The sequence below is a fragment of the Aquarana catesbeiana genome, linkage group LG08 (genome assembly GCF_042186555.1).
Source record: "Aquarana catesbeiana isolate 2022-GZ linkage group LG08, ASM4218655v1, whole genome shotgun sequence".
Taxonomy (NCBI): Eukaryota; Metazoa; Chordata; class Amphibia; order Anura; family Ranidae; genus Aquarana; species Aquarana catesbeiana.
This window is the reverse complement of record NC_133331.1, coordinates 10,721,912-10,739,314: the sequence shown is the minus strand read 5'-3', so window position 1 is coordinate 10,739,314 and position 17,403 is coordinate 10,721,912. Positions and strand designations below refer to the sequence as shown.

Genomic DNA, 17,403 nt, shown 5'->3' with positions numbered 1-17,403 from the left:
ATCCGTCGGACTTTTGTGTGGTCGTGTGTAGGCAAGTCCGTTCGTTAGAAAGTCTGCTGCAAGTCCGCCGAAAGTCCGCCGAAAGTCCGCCGGAAGTCTGTCGGACAGGCTGTCGGACTTTTGTAGACGAAAAGTCCGACCGTGTGTACGCGGCATAAGAGTTCCCTTCACTGGAACTAAGGGGCTAAGCCCAACCGCTGAAAAGCAGCCCCACACCATAATCCTCCCCCCCCCTCCACCAAATGATTGGGGAGCTTTGATTAGCAGAGATTCCTTTACATCAGAGTTCCCCTTTACACCAGAGTCCACAGCATTCCCCATTACATCAGACCCCCCTTTAAATCAGGGTTCCCCTTTACAATCCAGAGTCCACAGAGATCCCCCTTAAAGTGTAAGTGAAAACTCTGCGGACTCTGACGTAAGGGGCGCTCTGCGGACTCTGATCTAAGGGACGCTCTGTGGACTCTGACGTAAGGGGCGCTCTGCGGACTCTGACGTAACGGGCGCTCTGCGGACTCTGACATAAGGTGCGCTTTGCGGACTCTGACGTAAGGGGCGCTCTGCGGACTCTGATGTAAGGGGGGCTCAGCGGACTCTGATGTAAAGGGTGCTTTGGGTCCCCTGATTAAAGGGGATTGATGGGAACTCCGAGGGGGGTTCTGGGAACCCTGTGGATTCAGATGTAAAAAGAGTACTCTGTAGACTCTGATGTAAGGGGGCCTTTTGTGATTAAATCCATATGATTAGAAATGTTACTTCATCACAAATTTATGTATAGTAGTGTATACTACAATAACAAAATTGCCATGTGCTGCTAAAGTGTTCGGGTTTGGCTTGAAGAAAAGTTGGCAACCCTACCCGAGATGGTAAGAAGGGGGCCCACTGTGGGACCGTAATAAAGGGCTCTGTGATGGGAGTAAAGGGCCCCAGGATCAATGGGAAGGGCCCTGGGCTTGGAGGGAAGAGGGGAGCCCTTTGTGGATTCTTGCACCGGGTCCCTGAAGATTCTAGTTACGCCTCTGGATCCCATAAAAGGTCTCCAGTCCTCAGGCTAATGTGACGTTATTGCATTAGGTTGATGAAGGGTTCCTCAGGCTAATGGATCATCAAATTACGGTAGCTTGGTGAAGGAGTCCTTAGGTTAATGTGATAGTCACATTAGCCTGGGGTTGTGATGATGTGATTAGTTTTCATGTTTGGATAAAATTAGGTCTACTAAATAGGACGGGAGAGGGTTGTGATGTGATTAGTTTTCATGTTTGGATAAAATTAGGTCTACTAAATAGGACGGGAGAGGCCTGCTATGGAAAAACCAATGGAAAATGATAAGGATCAGACTTGGTTTTGGAACTTCTCAACCTGCCAAGTCTGCTGAAGCTCAATGGACAGTCCAGCCAGATAGGAAGGCCGTTATCCAATGTCAATGGGCATCTTTAAAAGAAGTTTGTGGAATGCTAATCACAAATAGCTGGCTTCTTTTAATTGTTTTATGTGGAAGTCTCTGGCTGTGAGCAAGGAATGCTAGGGGGGAGGTTGGAGGAGGGTCTTTCTCTCATTGTCTGCCTTTTGTAGAAGATGGCCTTTTGAGCAGACAGACTCCTGTTGCTGTCTCTAAACTCCGTAACACAATGTTGTGATCTGTTTTGTATCCATTGCTAAATTTTGTACATTTTTTTTTTTCACATTGCAGGAAATCCTCAAGCTTCTGGAAGGAGACCCCACCTACACCTACTGCTGAAAACATTGACTAAACTGTGTTTTACATAAAAAAAAAAAAAAAAACAAGAACATTTCAATACAAAAGCTACTTAAAAGAAATCAGCTCTGAAACCCAGCGAAGAACCCTGAAAATTCTACCAAGATCACACATAGGCTTCTCTATAGACTGGACCAACAATGGCGTCCCATCGGCACCGGTATGGGAAAGTTCTGCCTCTGTAGAGTATAGTCACCTCTCAGTGACTTTCTTTGGCCTTAGGGCAACGGAGGCTAAAGACTAAGGAACTGGTTCAACAGCATTTTTATTTTTTTATTTTAAGAAGTCAATATCACTTAGGCGTGGGCTCGGAATTTTGGAGACTTAATTTGTTCAGTGAGCACATAACATAAACTTTACACCTTTGCTACCTCATCTTCTCAGGACATTAACTTCCTCTGGAATTCTGCCTGGATCACTACAGATATGGCCTACCAGAATTTAAGCAACCCGGTTTACAGCCCTGGACCTGCTGCAGAAACTGGAGGGATAAAGGTCTTCAGTGATATGGTCCACTCGTACTTGGACCTGGTGCAGCGAAATGCCTTTCCTCCAGGTAAGTAGATATGTTATTATTATTAAAGTAAATCTGTGTTTGGAGAACATGGAGGCTACCATTGTTCTACCTAATATTGCCAGCTGCCCCTCTTGTCATCTTCATCCTTTTGCTTCGGTATACTTAACCTAGAAGAAGAGCCAGATTTTTGTTATGTCCCCCCCATCCTTTTGCTTTATACATACCTGGCAAATGATTCAACCACTTCAATACCGGTCACTTTCACCCCCTTCCTGCCCAGGCCAATTTTCAGCTTTCAGTGCTGTCATATTTTGAATGACAATTGCGCGTTGTCATGCTCCACTGTACCCATATGACATTTTTATCATTTTTTTTCAGACAGATCTAGCTTTCTTTTGGTGGTATTTAATCGCCACTGGGGTTTTTATCTTTTGCTAAGTAAATGAAAAAAGACAGAAAATGTTGATTAAAAAAATGTTTTTATTAGTTTATGTTTAAAAAAAATTTAGCAAATAAGTACATTTTCTTCTTCACTGATGTGCGCTGATGAGGCGGCATTGATGGGTTGCACTGATAAGCCTCACTGATGGGCACTGATAGGCTGCACCGATGGGCACTGATGGGTTGCACTGATGAGCTTCACTGATGGGCACTGATAGGCTGCACTGATGGGCACTGATGAGCTTCACTGATGGGCACTGATAGGCTGCACTGATGGGCATCGATAGGCTGCATGATGGGCACTGATAGGCTGCATGATGGGCACTGATAAGCTGCAATAATGGACACTGATAGGCTGCACTGATAAGCTTCACTTATGGGCACTGATAGGCTGCACCGATGGGTACTGATAGGCTGCACTGATAAGCTTCACTGATGGGCACTGATAGGCTGCACTGATGGACACTGATAGGCTGCACTGATAAGCTTCACTGATGGGCACTAATAGGCTACGCTGATGGGCACTGATAGGCTGCATGATGGGCACTGATAAGCTGCACTGATGGGCACTGATAGGCTGCACTGATAGGTGGCACTGCTAACCTGCACTGATGGGCACCCCCTGCCCACCCAACGAGAGAACATAATTACTCTACGGGAGTGATTACTCCATTAACACTGACTGTGCAGGAAATAAAATCGCTCCATCTATGGCCGGCTTTAGAAAGTATTAAAGCCAGGCAAATAGCATTTTCAGATGGAAGTTAGTGACATCCACTAGGTTTACATTAAAGAGGACCTGTTGCTAACTCATAGCACAGAAAGAAAAAAAATCTAATTTCAGTGTTTTTCCTTAGGGCTCATTTACACTATTGGTTGGAGGGTGGTAAAACCTAGTGGTTGGGCCAAACTTTTACTGCTGCTCAGCCACTCCCCCCCCCCCTTTTTTTTTTTTTTTTAACAGAAATGTTTATTGTAGAACAAATCAGCATTACAATGTCATAATTGGTAGAAATACATCCATACACACATAAAAAGCAGGATGAAATCAGTATCAGTCTAGGGATCTAATCCCTAGTAGCCACTCCCCCTTTAGCTGGTAAGGCAGCGGCTGGTGGTGTACACATGCTGTGGCGGCAATGTTTGCATTTGCGGCAGGAATGATACCCTCTGCTGCGTCGGGTTCAGGGGTGCTCTAGGTACAGAGTGCAGGGTTCAGGGGTGCTCTAGGTACAGAGTGCAGGGTTCAGGGGTGCTCTAGGTACAGAGTGCAGGGTTCAGGGGTGCTCTAGGTACAGAGTGCAGGGTTCAGAGGTGCTCCAGATACAGAGTTCAGGGTTCAGAGGTGCTCCAGGTACAGAGTGCAGGGTTCAGAGGTGCTCCAGGTACAGAGTTCAGGGGTGCTCCAGGTGCAGGGTTCAGGAGTGCTCTAGGTACAGAGTGCAGGGTTCAGAGGTGCTCCAGGTACAGAGTTCAGGGTTCAGGGGTGCTTCAGGTACAGAGTGCAGGATTCAGGGGTGCTCCAGGTACAGAGTGCAGGGTTCAGAGGTGCTCCAGGTACAGAGTGCAGGGTTCAGTGGTGCTCTAAGTACAGAGTTCAGGTTTCAGGGGTGCTCCAGGTACAGAGTGCAGAGTTCAGGGGTGCTCTAGGTTCAGTGTACAGAGTTCAGAGTTGCGGTACACACAGAGGGCAGAGTTCATCCCTATTTCACAGCTGCCTACCTCTGCATCTTTCATCCACATCTTACTTTTGCCCCTCTTGGGGCTGTGAGCTTGTTTTAACCCCTTGTTTACCATGCAGTTTATAAATGTACCTCTATAGACAAGAGGTTAAAGTGACATTAAAGCCTTGGGTTTTTTTTGTTTAAAAATAACAAATATGTTATACTTACCTACTCTGTGTAATGGTTTAGCACAGAGCAGCCCAGATCCTCCTTTTCTCTGGTCTCTCGCCAGTGTCTTGCCGAGAAAGTTTCCCCGGCGGATAAGGACCCCCCCCGTACTGCACAGGCGCAGCGCTTGCGCAGTACAAACTACTAGGAGCCGCCGAAGATAGCCGAAGATGAAAATCTTCAATCAGCTGTACACGGCGCCTGCGCCCTAGGTCCAGGTTCAAGCCCCACCATCCAAGTGGACCTAGGGGGAGAATAAAAAAGTGCTGAGCGAAGCAAGGCCGTGCCCGCGAGGGGCCCTCTTACAGGCGCCGTGTAGAGCTGATTTCCAACTGTTCGCCTTCGGCTATTTCGAACGTCTCCTACTGCGCAGGCGCAGTGCCTGTGCAGTAGAGGGGGGTCCTTATCCGCCGAGGGGAACTTTCTCGGCAGAACACCGGCACTCCTGGCCCCTCCCTCCTGCCGGGTGCCCCTACATCAAGCAGCTTGCTATGAGGTCAGTATTAAGAGCAATGAAAATCACACCCAACCACTTTTTCTCAGCTGTGGGGTCCCAGCTTATGATCCTGCACACAGGCCCACTGCTTTCAGAAAATGCCCCTGACCTGAGCTCATCATTGCACATCCATTCCATATGCTTGTATGTGACATCCCATACATCTCATACATCACATACATCTCATACATCCCATACATCACATACATCCCACACATCCCATACATCCCATACATCCCATACATCTCATACATCCCATACATCTCATACATCCCATACATCTCATACATCCCATACATCACATACATCTCATACATCCCATACATCCCATACATCCCATACATCCCATACATCCCATACATCTCATACATCCCATACATCCCATACATCCCATACATCCCATACATCTCATACATCTCATACATCTCATACATCACATACAGAGGTGGAACAGAAGAGCAGGAGGGTACAGTTTTGGGGCAGATGTGCAGGGAGGTACAGTGGTGGAAGAGATGAGAAGGGGGGTTCAGCAGTGGATCAAACAATATACAGTGTATGTGAAACTGATATCACAGACTTATGATGTATCCTTTAGAATACAAAGTGAAGTGCTATAAACTAAAACACATACTTAATATACCAAAAAAAATGTGAAAAATATTAAATATTAATAAAAATATTGATTGATAAAAAAAGAGATAAAGTCCAAAAAAAGTCCAATGGGATTAACACCATTAAGAGTTCTTTTGTAAAAAAAAAGTCCACAAATGTTGATTGTAGAAATGAAAAGTGAAGAAAAAACCACCACCAGGGGTCTATGGAGGCTTACCAGAGACAAAAGATCAAAATCCTCCCAGATTTTACAATAAGAGGGATCAACTGGATCAGGCAGGTAAGTGAAAATGTAGAAAAACCACAGGTGAACAGAAGAGCTATTAGTGGTGCAGGAGCCGTCACCGAAGGCATCAAGAGGCTTACCAGAACTTATTGACTTGAAAAGACATACGTCATACAAGTCAAAAAGGCTTAATGACCAACCGATCTGGATAATTTGTCTCTTCAGATGTCTTCAATAATTAGCAAAATGGAAATGGCGATACGACTTCCACAATATTCATACACTATCTAATAAAAGCCATACAAATGTTCATATGCTGCTGGGGGGCCACAGGGACTCTCAGGGGCCCCTCACTGTTCTCCTTCTGCATGCAGATTCACTGCCTCAGCTCGTATGGCTTTTATTGGATTGTGTATGAATATTGTGGAAGTCGTATCGCCATTTCCATTTTGCTAATTATTGAAGACATCTGAAGAGACGAATTATCCAGACCGGTTGGTCATTAAGCCTTTTTGACTTGTATGACGTATGTCTTTTCAAGTCAATAAGTTCTGGTAAGCTTCTTGATGCCTTTGGTGACGGCTCCTGCACCACTAATAGCTCTTCTGTTCACCTGTGGTTTTTCTACATTTTCACTTACCTGCCTCATCCAGTTGATCCCTCTTATTGTAAAATTTGGGAGGATTTTGATCTTTTGTCTCTGGTAAGCCTCCATAGACCCCTGGTGGTGGTTTTTTCTTCACTTTTCATTTCTACAATCAACATTTGTGGACTTTTTTTTACAAAAGAACTCTTAATAGTGTTAATCCCATTGGACTTTTTTTGGACTTTATCTCTTTTTTTATCAATCAATATTTTTATTAATATTTAATATTTTTCACATTTTTTTGGTATATTAAGTATTTGTTTTAGTTTATAGCACTTCACTTTGCTTCACTTTGTATTCTAAAGGATACAACATAAGTCTGTGATATCAGTTTCACATACACTGTATATTGTTTGATTCATTTAAATTTGTTTTGGGGTTTATAGTGCTACACTTTTTTTGTTTATTGTCTTTAGCCTTGGGTCTATAGATGTGTTGGCTGCTATTTGCTTCCATTCTCTAGCGCAGCGCTGTATTTAAAAAAAAAATTTTTACGGGTTCAGCAGTGGGACAGAAAAGCAGGGGGGTAGAGCAGTGGGGCAGATGTGAAAGGAGGTGTATTGGTGGGACAGATGAGCAGGGGGTTACAGTGGTGGGGCAGGAGAGCAGGGGGTTACAGTGGTGAGACAGATGTGCAGGGGGTACATTGGTGGGGCAGATGAGTAAACGGGGTTACAGTGGTGGGGCAGATAAGCAGATGGGTTCAGTGTTAGAACAGATGAGAAGGTGTTTCAGTAGTGAGACAGAAGAGCATGGGGATACAGCGGTGGAGCAGATGTGCAGGGAAATACAGTGGTGGGGCAGATGAGAAAAGGGGTACATTGATAAGGCAGATGAGCAGGAGGTTACATTGGTGGGACAGAAGAGCAAGGGGGTACAGTGGTGAGGCAGATGCGCAGGAGGTACAGTGGTGGGAGGGGTGAGAAGGGGGTTTAGCGGTGGGACAGAAAAGCAGGAGGGTACAGTGATGGGGCAGATGAGCAGGGGGTACAGAGGTGAGGGCAGATGTGCAGAGGGCTGCAGAGGGGAAAGGAGGTACATCGGTGGAACACACGAGCAGGGGGTTACAGTGGTGGGGCAGAAGAGCAGGGGGAACAGAGGTGGGACAGATGTGCAGGAGGTATAATCGTGGGGCAGATGAGGAATGGGGTTACAGTGGTGGGGCAGATGAGAAAGGGGGTTACAGTGGTGGGGCAGATGAGAAAGGGGGTTACAGTGGTGGGGCAGATGAGCAGATAAGTTCAGTGTTAGGACAGATGAGAAGAAGGTTCAGTGGTGGAGCAGATGTGCATGGAGGTAGAGTGGTGAGGCAGATGAGAAAGGGGGAACATTGGTGGGGCAGATGAGCAGGGTGGTACAAAGGTGGGGAATATGAGCAGGGTAGTACAGTGGTGGGGAATATGAGCAGGGTAGTACAGTGGTGGGGAATATGAGCAGGGTAGTACAGTGGTGGGGCAGATGTGCAGGGTAGTACAGTGGTGGGGCAGATGTGCAGGGGGTACAGTGGTGGGGCAGATGTGCAGGGTGGTACAGTGGTGGGGAATATGAGCAGGGTAGTACAGTGGTGGGGCAGATATGCAGGAGGTACAGTGGTGGGGCAGATGTGCAGGGTGGTACAGTGGTGGGGCAGATGTGCAGGGTAGTACAGTGGCGGGGCAGATGTGCAGGGGGTACAGTGATCTGAGGTGTGAAGGTGAGTGAATTGGGGCTGATCTGAGGCGTGAGAGTGCAGGATTTCTCACTACTAAAGTCGTTTACAGCATTTACTTTATAAAAAATCCTTTTCATGATTGAGAGTGTGAAGTTGATATTTTTTTGTTATAAAATCGGTACGCTCAATTTCTTTGAAAACATTTTTCGGCACACTGTGCTCCAAAGGTTGCCCACCCCTGCCGTATAATAATGTAACGTGTGATTTAACTCTCCAGCCTCCGGCAAAAACTGGAATAGGTTTTGGGTGACTATTTAATACCTTGAGATATTTTCTCACAAATATCAGAGAAGTGGAACAACAAACTATCCTCTTTCTGTGATGAAATGACTCTACGTAGGGAGGTGGGCATGTGATCCAGAGATGAAGGATTTGGTTGCAGTGGCTGGAAACATTTGGTTATGTTCTTGGCAGTGTGACGTTCCCTATGAAGACTGGAACTCGTGCGTCTTGTCTCCATGGACGCCGCTCTCTGTCTAGTCCTGTTCTGCATGCAAATAAAACCATTTGGCTGGAAACTGGTAAGAAGAGTTGGCTGAATGGACATTATTCCATTTGCCTGGACTTTTCCTAAAACAAATTTCTTACAAACTTGATGGCCTTAAATTGGCATAACAAAGTTTAAAGTGGGCCCCCAACCTGCAGAGGTCCTCGGGATGCTGGTGGCAGCTTTTAGATCCAAAGTCAGTGCCATGGTAGTTGTCACTCTTCCGCCCATCTCTCTGCCTTTTATAGAAAGGCTTACAATACAGAGCTGTAGGGTAGGCGGGTGGTACCTCCTCCATGTTCCCCTCCTCCTTGGGCGCCAAGTAAGGGTCATATCAGAGACCTACCCTTAGGTGGGTTCTTCTGGGCTACGCTAGGCACTTGGGTTGGGGTCATTGTTTTAAGTTTTTGTTTAGCGTTTTAAAGTTCTTATTAAAGCACAACTGAACTTTCCGGGTAAATCGAAACTAAACCCTCCTATCGCTTTCAGCCGAGGAAGCTTCCTTCTTGGCCTCTGTTTGATCTTCAACTGCTATGGGTGATGCACATGTGATCAGTTATGACACCAGCCATTGGATGGTTTGATAGTTTGGTTGAGAGCACAACCAATGTGACAGTTACATTCCCACCACTAAGGAAACTTTAAATTGGTGGGGTTAGTTTCGCTTTAAATCAACCAAATGCATTCCAGGTGCATTAAAGTGGTTGTAAACCTCAGACATGAAATATGAACAAAGCATATCCCTCTATAGTGTGTAATTGTCTCACTCCAGAGCACTAAGTGTCATTTTTTGTCTGCTGCCTCCTTCCTCTGCTATCAACATAAGTCACTTCTAACGCAGTGTCCTGACACCAAGAGAAGAAAGGTGACAGGGGAGGGATATCCAACACACAGCCTGTGATTGACGGCCTCAGCTCTGCTCATGAGTGCTGTGTGAAGGGGGGGGTGTCTTCCTTCCAATCAGCTTTCAGAGCTCTACTCACTGAGCTCTGTAGAGTGTAACTTCAGCTCTCCGCCCCCTTTTTTTCTGAACTCTCAGACAAGCTTATAAATTCAGCACTTTGAACGGATGTAGAGAAGACTGCAGATAAACAGATACAACTTATGTAGGAGGATCGGTTTAATCTCTATGTATCACCTGTGGCCAGTCACTTCACTGGAGATATGTAAGGGTTTGCAACCACTTTAATACAAAAATTGGGCAAAGCCTTACAGTTTGTTTTTCCTTAGCAAACAGCCACAGTCTGGTTAGAAAAGCCTGTCTCCTGCCAGCATGCTGTACAGAAGGGCCCTTGCTCTCTATGTGAAAGTTGTGGTCTTGATTTAGAGGTCCAACATGTAGGACCCTGCTACTTCACACATCGGGACCAGGAGTGTAATTGACTTTTGTCTTTTAGGGTGTCCCCACCACCCTCCCAGTTGTAGGTATAAGTAGTATGGAGGGTTGGATCTGAGTGGTCAAAGGAGAGAGCTAGAAGAGTGCTAATGTTACTCAGAGATGGAGCTTAGGCCCTCGTTGGGTATTTAGGGCCTACACAGAACTAAAAATCATGTAGACTGACCATCGACCAGCCGTCCTCTTTGGGGAGGAATGCCACCTGTTCTAGGTTAAAAAGGTCGAGAGAGGCTGGTCTTCATCCTGTTTTTTTGGTCTAACAATTGTTACATCTCCTAATCGTGGTTTCGACGTGCCTTTGGCCACCTCTACATGCTTTAGAGGTTGGATGCCTATGGAATCTTTAACAACTTATCACTCTGACATGTTATATATACCAGTAAATGTATTTCCATGTCTGGAGCCTGGTTACAACAACAAGCAATTCTCTGCTAGAGGCCAATCTCTCAGATAAGAGCGTTTCTTCCATTGACCGCCTCTGATTTTCCCAGGTCTTGTTCACATATTAGTCTTGTGCTTGTCAGTAAAAGCAAATATTTCCAACAAAACTTCTGTTCATCAGGATTTCACCATGTTTATACCTAAAAAGAGCAATGCAAACAGAATGTGATTCATGTGAAAAATACACTTCACAAAAATCACCGCGCCCATCAAACAAATGGGAAAAAATATAATTAACTATGTATATATATATATATATATATATATATATATATATATATTATGTTTGCCCATTATGAGGGGTTCCCACCATCCCTGTGCTGAGTTCCCGGATCTGTACACCTGCTGTGCCCATTATGAGGGGTTCCCACCATCCCTGTGCTGAGTTCCCGGATCTTACACCTGCTGTGTCCATTATGAGGGGTTCCCACCATCCCTGTGCTGAGTTCCCAGGTCTATACACCTGCTGTACCCATTATGAGGGGTTCCCACCATCCCTGTGCTGAGTTCCCAGGTCTGTACACCTGCTGTGCCCATTATGAGGGGTTCCCACCATCCCTGTGCTGAGTTCCCAGGTCTGTACACCCGCTGTGCCCATTATGAGGGGTTCCCACCATCCCTGTGCTGAGTTCCCGGGTCTGTACACCCGCTGTACCCATTATGAGGGGTTCCCACCTTCCCTGTGCTGAGTTCCTGGGTCTGTACACCTGCTGTGCCCATTATGAGGGGTTCCCACCATCCCTGTGCTAAATTCCCGGGTCTGTACACCTGCTGTGCCCATTATGAGGGGTTCCCACCATCCCTGTGCTGAGTTCCCAGGTCTGTACACCTGCTGTGCCCATTATGAGGGGTTCCCACCATCCCTGTGCTGAGTTCCCGGGTCTGTACACCTGCTGTGCCCATTATGAGGGGTTCCCACCATCCCTGTGCTGAGTTCCCGGGTCTGTACACCCGCTGTGCCCATTATGAGGGGTTCCCACCATCCCTGTGCTGAGTTCCCGGGTCTGTACACCCGCTGTGCCCATTATGAGGGGTTCCCACCATCCCTGTGCTGAGTTCCCGGGTCTGTACACCCGCTGTGCCCATTATGAGGGGTTCCCACCATCCCTGGTGGAATTTTAATTTGTTTTATACTATGGAGAATGTAACAGGAGGAGCCGGGACACCCAAAGATGGTTGGGATTGAGAACATCCAAAACTCCCAGGTGGACAGGAAGAGATTTGAAGTTCATCCCATGAAAATCTCATCCAAGACATATAGGAAGCCAGGGGGACCATTGTCTCTATCTGTACCCAGAGAGAAGCAGAACATGGCTGACTGATGGACTTCTCTTGGTCAGATGTGCTGGAAGATCAGTAAAATGCGTGTTGGAAGATGACATTCAGACTTGTGTGCGACTTCACAATGGTGTGATTTCCATGGTGACTTCGTAGAATGCGACTTTTGACGAGTGCGACTTTGGCTTTGACCATGTGACTGTGTGTGTGCTCTACAAAGTGGCATTCAGGTGCGACTTTCATGTGACTTTTGAGGGTTTTTTTTTGCATTCTATGGCCCTCATGTTGCATGATAGTCGGACCAAAGTGATGCAGGGACTACTTTTAAAGTCGCTGTGACTTTCAGTCGCACAGATATGAACGGTACTCATTGGAAAATATGGGGTGCAACTTGTCATGTGACTTTGGGGTCCAAAGTCACATGACAAGTCACACAAGTGTGAACGGGGCCTAAGGCTCGATTCACACCTATGCATGTTGCTTTTGAGCGTTTTTGGAGGTTTTTTTTTCATGCTTGCCACGTTTTTGAGCAGCGTTTTTGCGGCGTTTTTGCCGCGATTTGCGTTTTGCGTTTTTTTTATTTTTTTTTTACAGTTTTTTTTTACAGTCTAAAAAAAAAAATTTAAAAAAAATTTAAAAAAAAAACGGCAAAAACGCATCAAAAACGCTGCAAAAACGGTGCACTTGCGTTTTTGATGCTTGTCCATTGAAATCCATTACATGCAAAACGCTGCTTTTTGCATGAAAAAAAGTCCCCGACCCTTTCCAAAAATGCAGAGAAACAAAAAGGCATTGATGTGAACATGTTCCATAGGAACCCATGTTAAAAAATTCCCGTGCATTTCTGCAAAATGCAAAATGTCTCAAAAAACGCGCTAGTGTGAATGGTGCCTTAGAACTGGAATAGCAGACGGACGCCAAATGAATCAGAACTGTATTTTTTTTTAGTATTTTGTGTTAATCAATCATTGTGATCTTTATATTGTTCTATTTTCCAGCTTTCGTTGGACAATTTAATGAGTCTAACTTTTTCGAGAAGCACTATAAAGACGTAAGTATATTGTTATTTTGTTAATCTACGGAAAGTATTTTCCTTCATCACATGAAGAACCGGCTTTTTCTGGCACTTTTTGTTTACACATTTAAATCAGTATTTTTTGCTAGAAAAGTAGTTAAAACCCCCCAAACATTTTATATCTATATATTTTTTAGCAGAGACCCTAGAGAAGGGGTGTCCAAACTTTTTTCAAAGAGGGCCAGATTTGATGGGCCGACCATTCTGCCTGACAATCTTTGAACCATTAACCTCTTGCTTACCGGGGCACCTAAACCCCCCCTTCCTGCCCAGACCAATTTTCAGCTTTTAGCGCTGTCACACTTTGAACGACAATTACGCGGTCACGAATTTAAAAAAACTTACACGAATTAAAAAAAACAAACAAAACAAAACCCTTTTATGGTGTCCTTTTATGAAAGTGCGGTAAAATACCGCTTTTCAGTTCTCAGGCATTCTCAGGGGAGATCGCTCTCCTCTGAGTGCCTGTTTATGAAAGTGTGTAGATCGTTTCTCATGTTGAGTTGAGGAGCGATCTACAAACGCCGGGAACTCCTGAGAACGGCTCCTCTCACTATAATCTCCTGTGATATAGCGGGATTACAGTATGAGGAACCATAAAATACAAAAGTTTAACACAAATCAGCACACATTATTCCCCAACATATTAATAAAATAATAAAGATAAATTCCCCCTACACAATATACATTAACCAAATTATAAAAAAAACATTGTTTTTATCAATATTTAAAGATCATACATGTTCCTATTTAAATGTGAATGGTGTATAGTAAATGAATGTAATGCACATATGTAATGCAGCTATACACCATTCATATAAATGCAAAATACATTTATAATCATTAAAAAAATAATTTTAATAAAGTATACAAGTATAAATATTTATTAATAAATTAAAATAAAATATATTTCATTATAGATAAACATAAAAATTGATAAACTGGTGCGATGCGAGAACACTGCGAATCCACTGCGGGTTCCCGCATCGCACCGACTCGCATGTCAGTTCACACTGCCATATGCGAATCGCTGGGGAGTGTCAATACATTGTTAAGGACACCCCCAGATCAGCTTGCATATCGCACTGCGAACTGACAGTTCGGACATGAATCGGATCGCATATGTGTGAACACCCATGCGATCCGATTCCTGCACCATTACATAGTTCGCACTGCGATCTGTGAAATGATCTGGGGGTGTCATTAACTTTACATTGACACCCGCAGTGGTGCGCAGATGTCAATGTAGGTGCGATGTGAAAACCCGCACAGGAATCACGCTGGTTCACGCATCGCACAAGTGTGAACCCAGCCAGAGACGTGAACATCTAAAAAAAAAAATATATATATATATATCTATATATAGATACATATATATAGATATATATATATATCTATATATAGCTATATATATATATATATGTATGTATGTATGTGTATATATATATATATATATATATATATATATATATATATATATATATATATATATATATATATATACACTATAAATTCCTATCCTGCTGGTTTTGGGGTGTGTAATGGTGGGGAAGGTGTGCTCTGACTGTTTGGTGAAAGAAAGAAGTCAAAAGACTTCTTTCTTTCTCCAGAATATCAGCCAGTTTCATGCTTCTCACTCTGATTCTCCACTTCTGAAATGGTGAATCAGAAAGTGAGAATTCTGTCACAGATCGCCAGTGAGGTGTGGAGATCGCACCTTCATAAACTGGCCGTTTCTGTGAATTCTCACTGTGCTGAGATAATCAGCGGAGAACATGTTCTCCGCTGATTATCTCAGTTTCATAAACTGGTAATGAGCTGAGATCAGCGGTGAGACTCGGGATCGCCGCTGATCTCAGTTTCATAAAAGGACACCTATATTTTGTTAATACATTTTGCAAACAGGTAATTTTTCTCCTTCATTGATGTACTCTGATGAGGCTGCACTGATGGGCACTGAAAACCTGCACTGATGGGCAATGATAGGCTGCATTGATGGGCAACGATAGGCCTGATAGGCTGCATTGATGGGCACTGATAAGGCGGCACTGATGGGCACTGATAAGGTGGCACTGGTGGGCACTAATATGTGGCAGTGATGAGCACTGATAGGTGGCAGTGATGGGCACTGATGGGTGGCAGTGATGGGCACTGATCAGGACTGCTAGGTAGCACTGATGAGGCACTGACTGGCACCACTGGTGGGCATTGACAGGTGCCACAGATTGCTGGCACTTATGCACTGATTCATGGCCCTGTGTGGGCACTGGCAAGTGGCACTGGAAGGCGATATTGGTGGGCACGGATGAGGCGGCTTCGCCTCCTCCTCTTCAGGAACTTGCACTGACCTCCCTGCGCTGTCCCTTGCACTGAAACCAGTGATCGACTTTCTAAAAAAAAAAAAAAAAAGATTACCGAACTTCTGTTTACATCATGTGATCAGCTGTCATTGGCTGACAGCTGATCACATGGTAGGGGGCTGAGCTCGACCCCTTACTACGATCTGCGATCACCCGAGTCTCATTGACTCAGGTGCACACAGGGAGCGCCGCGTGCGCCCTGCAGGGGGCATGTGGGGAGCGTGCAAAGTTCCGGCAAAGTAGATCCGCGCTGTAGCCGTCATTTAGCTATAGCGCAGTTCTGAAGGAGTTGAAATTCGGTCGAAAGTGTGTTTGTCCGAGGAATAATACACGGCCCAACAAGAATTCTCCTGCCTTTGTGGCTGTGTGTGTGGTGAAGAGAGGAGCTCGGGCATGTTATTTGGATACACCGTATTTATCAGCGTATAACACGCACCTTCACTTAGCTACATAGTAAAATAGTTACATAGTAGGTGAGGTTGAAAAAAGACACAAGTCCATCAAGTCCAACCTATGTGTGTGATTATATGTCAGTATTACATTACATATCCCTGTATGTTGCGGTCGTTCAGGTGCTTATCTAATAGTTTCTTGAAACTATCAATGCTCCCCGCTGAGACCACCGCCTGTGGAAGGGAATTCCACATCCTTGCCACTCTTACAGTAAAGAACCCTCTACATAGTTTAAGGTTAAACCTCTTTTCTTCTAATTTTAATGAGTGGCCACGAGTCTTATTAAACTCTCTTCTGCGAAAAAGTTTTATCCCTATTGTGGGGTCACCAGTACAGTATTTATATATTGTGGGGTCACCAGTCCGGTATTTATACATTGAAATCATATCCCCTCTCAAGCGTCTCTTCTCCAGAGAGAATAAGTTCAGTGCTCGCAACCTTTCCTCATAACTAAGATCCTCCAGACCCTTTATTAGCTTTGTTGCCCTTCTTTGTACTCGCTCCATTTCCAGTACATCCTTCCTGAGGACTGGTGCCCAGAACTGGACAGCATACTCCAGGTGCGGCCGGACCAGAGTCTTGTAGAGCGGGAGAATTATCGTTTTATCTCTGGAGTTGATCCCTTTTTAATGCCAATATTCTGTTTGCTTTGTTAGCAGCAGCTTGGCATTGCTGAGCCTATCATCTACAAGGACCCCCAGGTCCTTTTCCATCCTAGATTCCCCCAGAGGTTCTCCCCCCAGTCTATAGATTGCATTCAGATTTTTGCCACCCAAATGCATTATTTTATATTTTTCTACATTGAACCTCCTTTTCCATGTAGTCGCCCTCCCCATTCATTTGTTCAGATCTTCTTGCAAGGTTTCCACATCCTGCGGAGAAGTTATTGCCCACTTTAAGAGGAAAGTTTCAGGAAAAAAATTACATTTTTAAATAAAGAACTGTAAAGCAAAGTACCCATCGATGAAGCCTAATCAGTTCCTATCTGCAGCCCCACCATTGCCATCAGTGCAGTCTGATCCATGCCCATCTGCAGCCTCGGAGGGGACAGGGAGGGGGCAGGGAGGGGGCAGGCTGAGCGCCAACAGATTACATACAGGAGAAACGCCTGTTTTCTCGGCGACCTCGTTAATACAAAGTCCCGCCTCCTTTGATGGACAGAACAGTCGTCCAATGGCAGTGCAGGAGACGAGACTTCCTATTACAGAGGCCGCCGCGTAAACAGAAAATGCTTCTGTACTCGTCCCGCCCCCTCCCTGTCCCCTCCAAGGCAGCCAGAATATATATATCTTTTCCCTGTCCCCAGAGAGCCCCCCTTACATTAGGGTCCCCAGAGAGCCTACCCCTTAAATCAGGGTCCCCAGAGATCCCCCCTTACATCAGGGTCCCCAGAGATCCCCCCTTACATCAGGGTCCCCAGAGATCCCCCCTTAAATCAGGGTCCCCAGAGATCCCCCCTTACATCAGTGTCCCCAGAGAGCCTCCCCCTTAAATCAGGGTCCCCAGAGAGCCTCCCCCTTAAATCAGGGTCCCCAGAGAGCCTCCCCCTTAAATCAGGGTCCCCAGAGAGCCTCCCCCTTAAATCAGGGTCCCCAGAGAGCCTACCCCTTAAATCA

General features: G+C 45.2%; 1 protein-coding gene across 4 annotated transcripts in view; it reads left to right on the top strand.

Moving 5' to 3' along the window:
* LOC141105580 (prominin-1-A-like) overlaps positions 1-17,403 on the top strand; it is a 211,711-nt gene that overhangs the window by 102,634 nt on the left and 91,674 nt on the right. For all 4 annotated transcript variants that reach the window (XM_073595502.1, XM_073595500.1, XM_073595499.1 and 1 more), the window contains exons 2-3: positions 1,691-2,312; positions 12,898-12,950. In XM_073595502.1, the coding sequence (XP_073451603.1) occupies positions 2,183-2,312; positions 12,898-12,950 (183 nt within the window). In that variant the 5' untranslated portion in view covers positions 1,691-2,182. The remainder of the gene's footprint in view (positions 1-1,690; positions 2,313-12,897; positions 12,951-17,403) is intronic.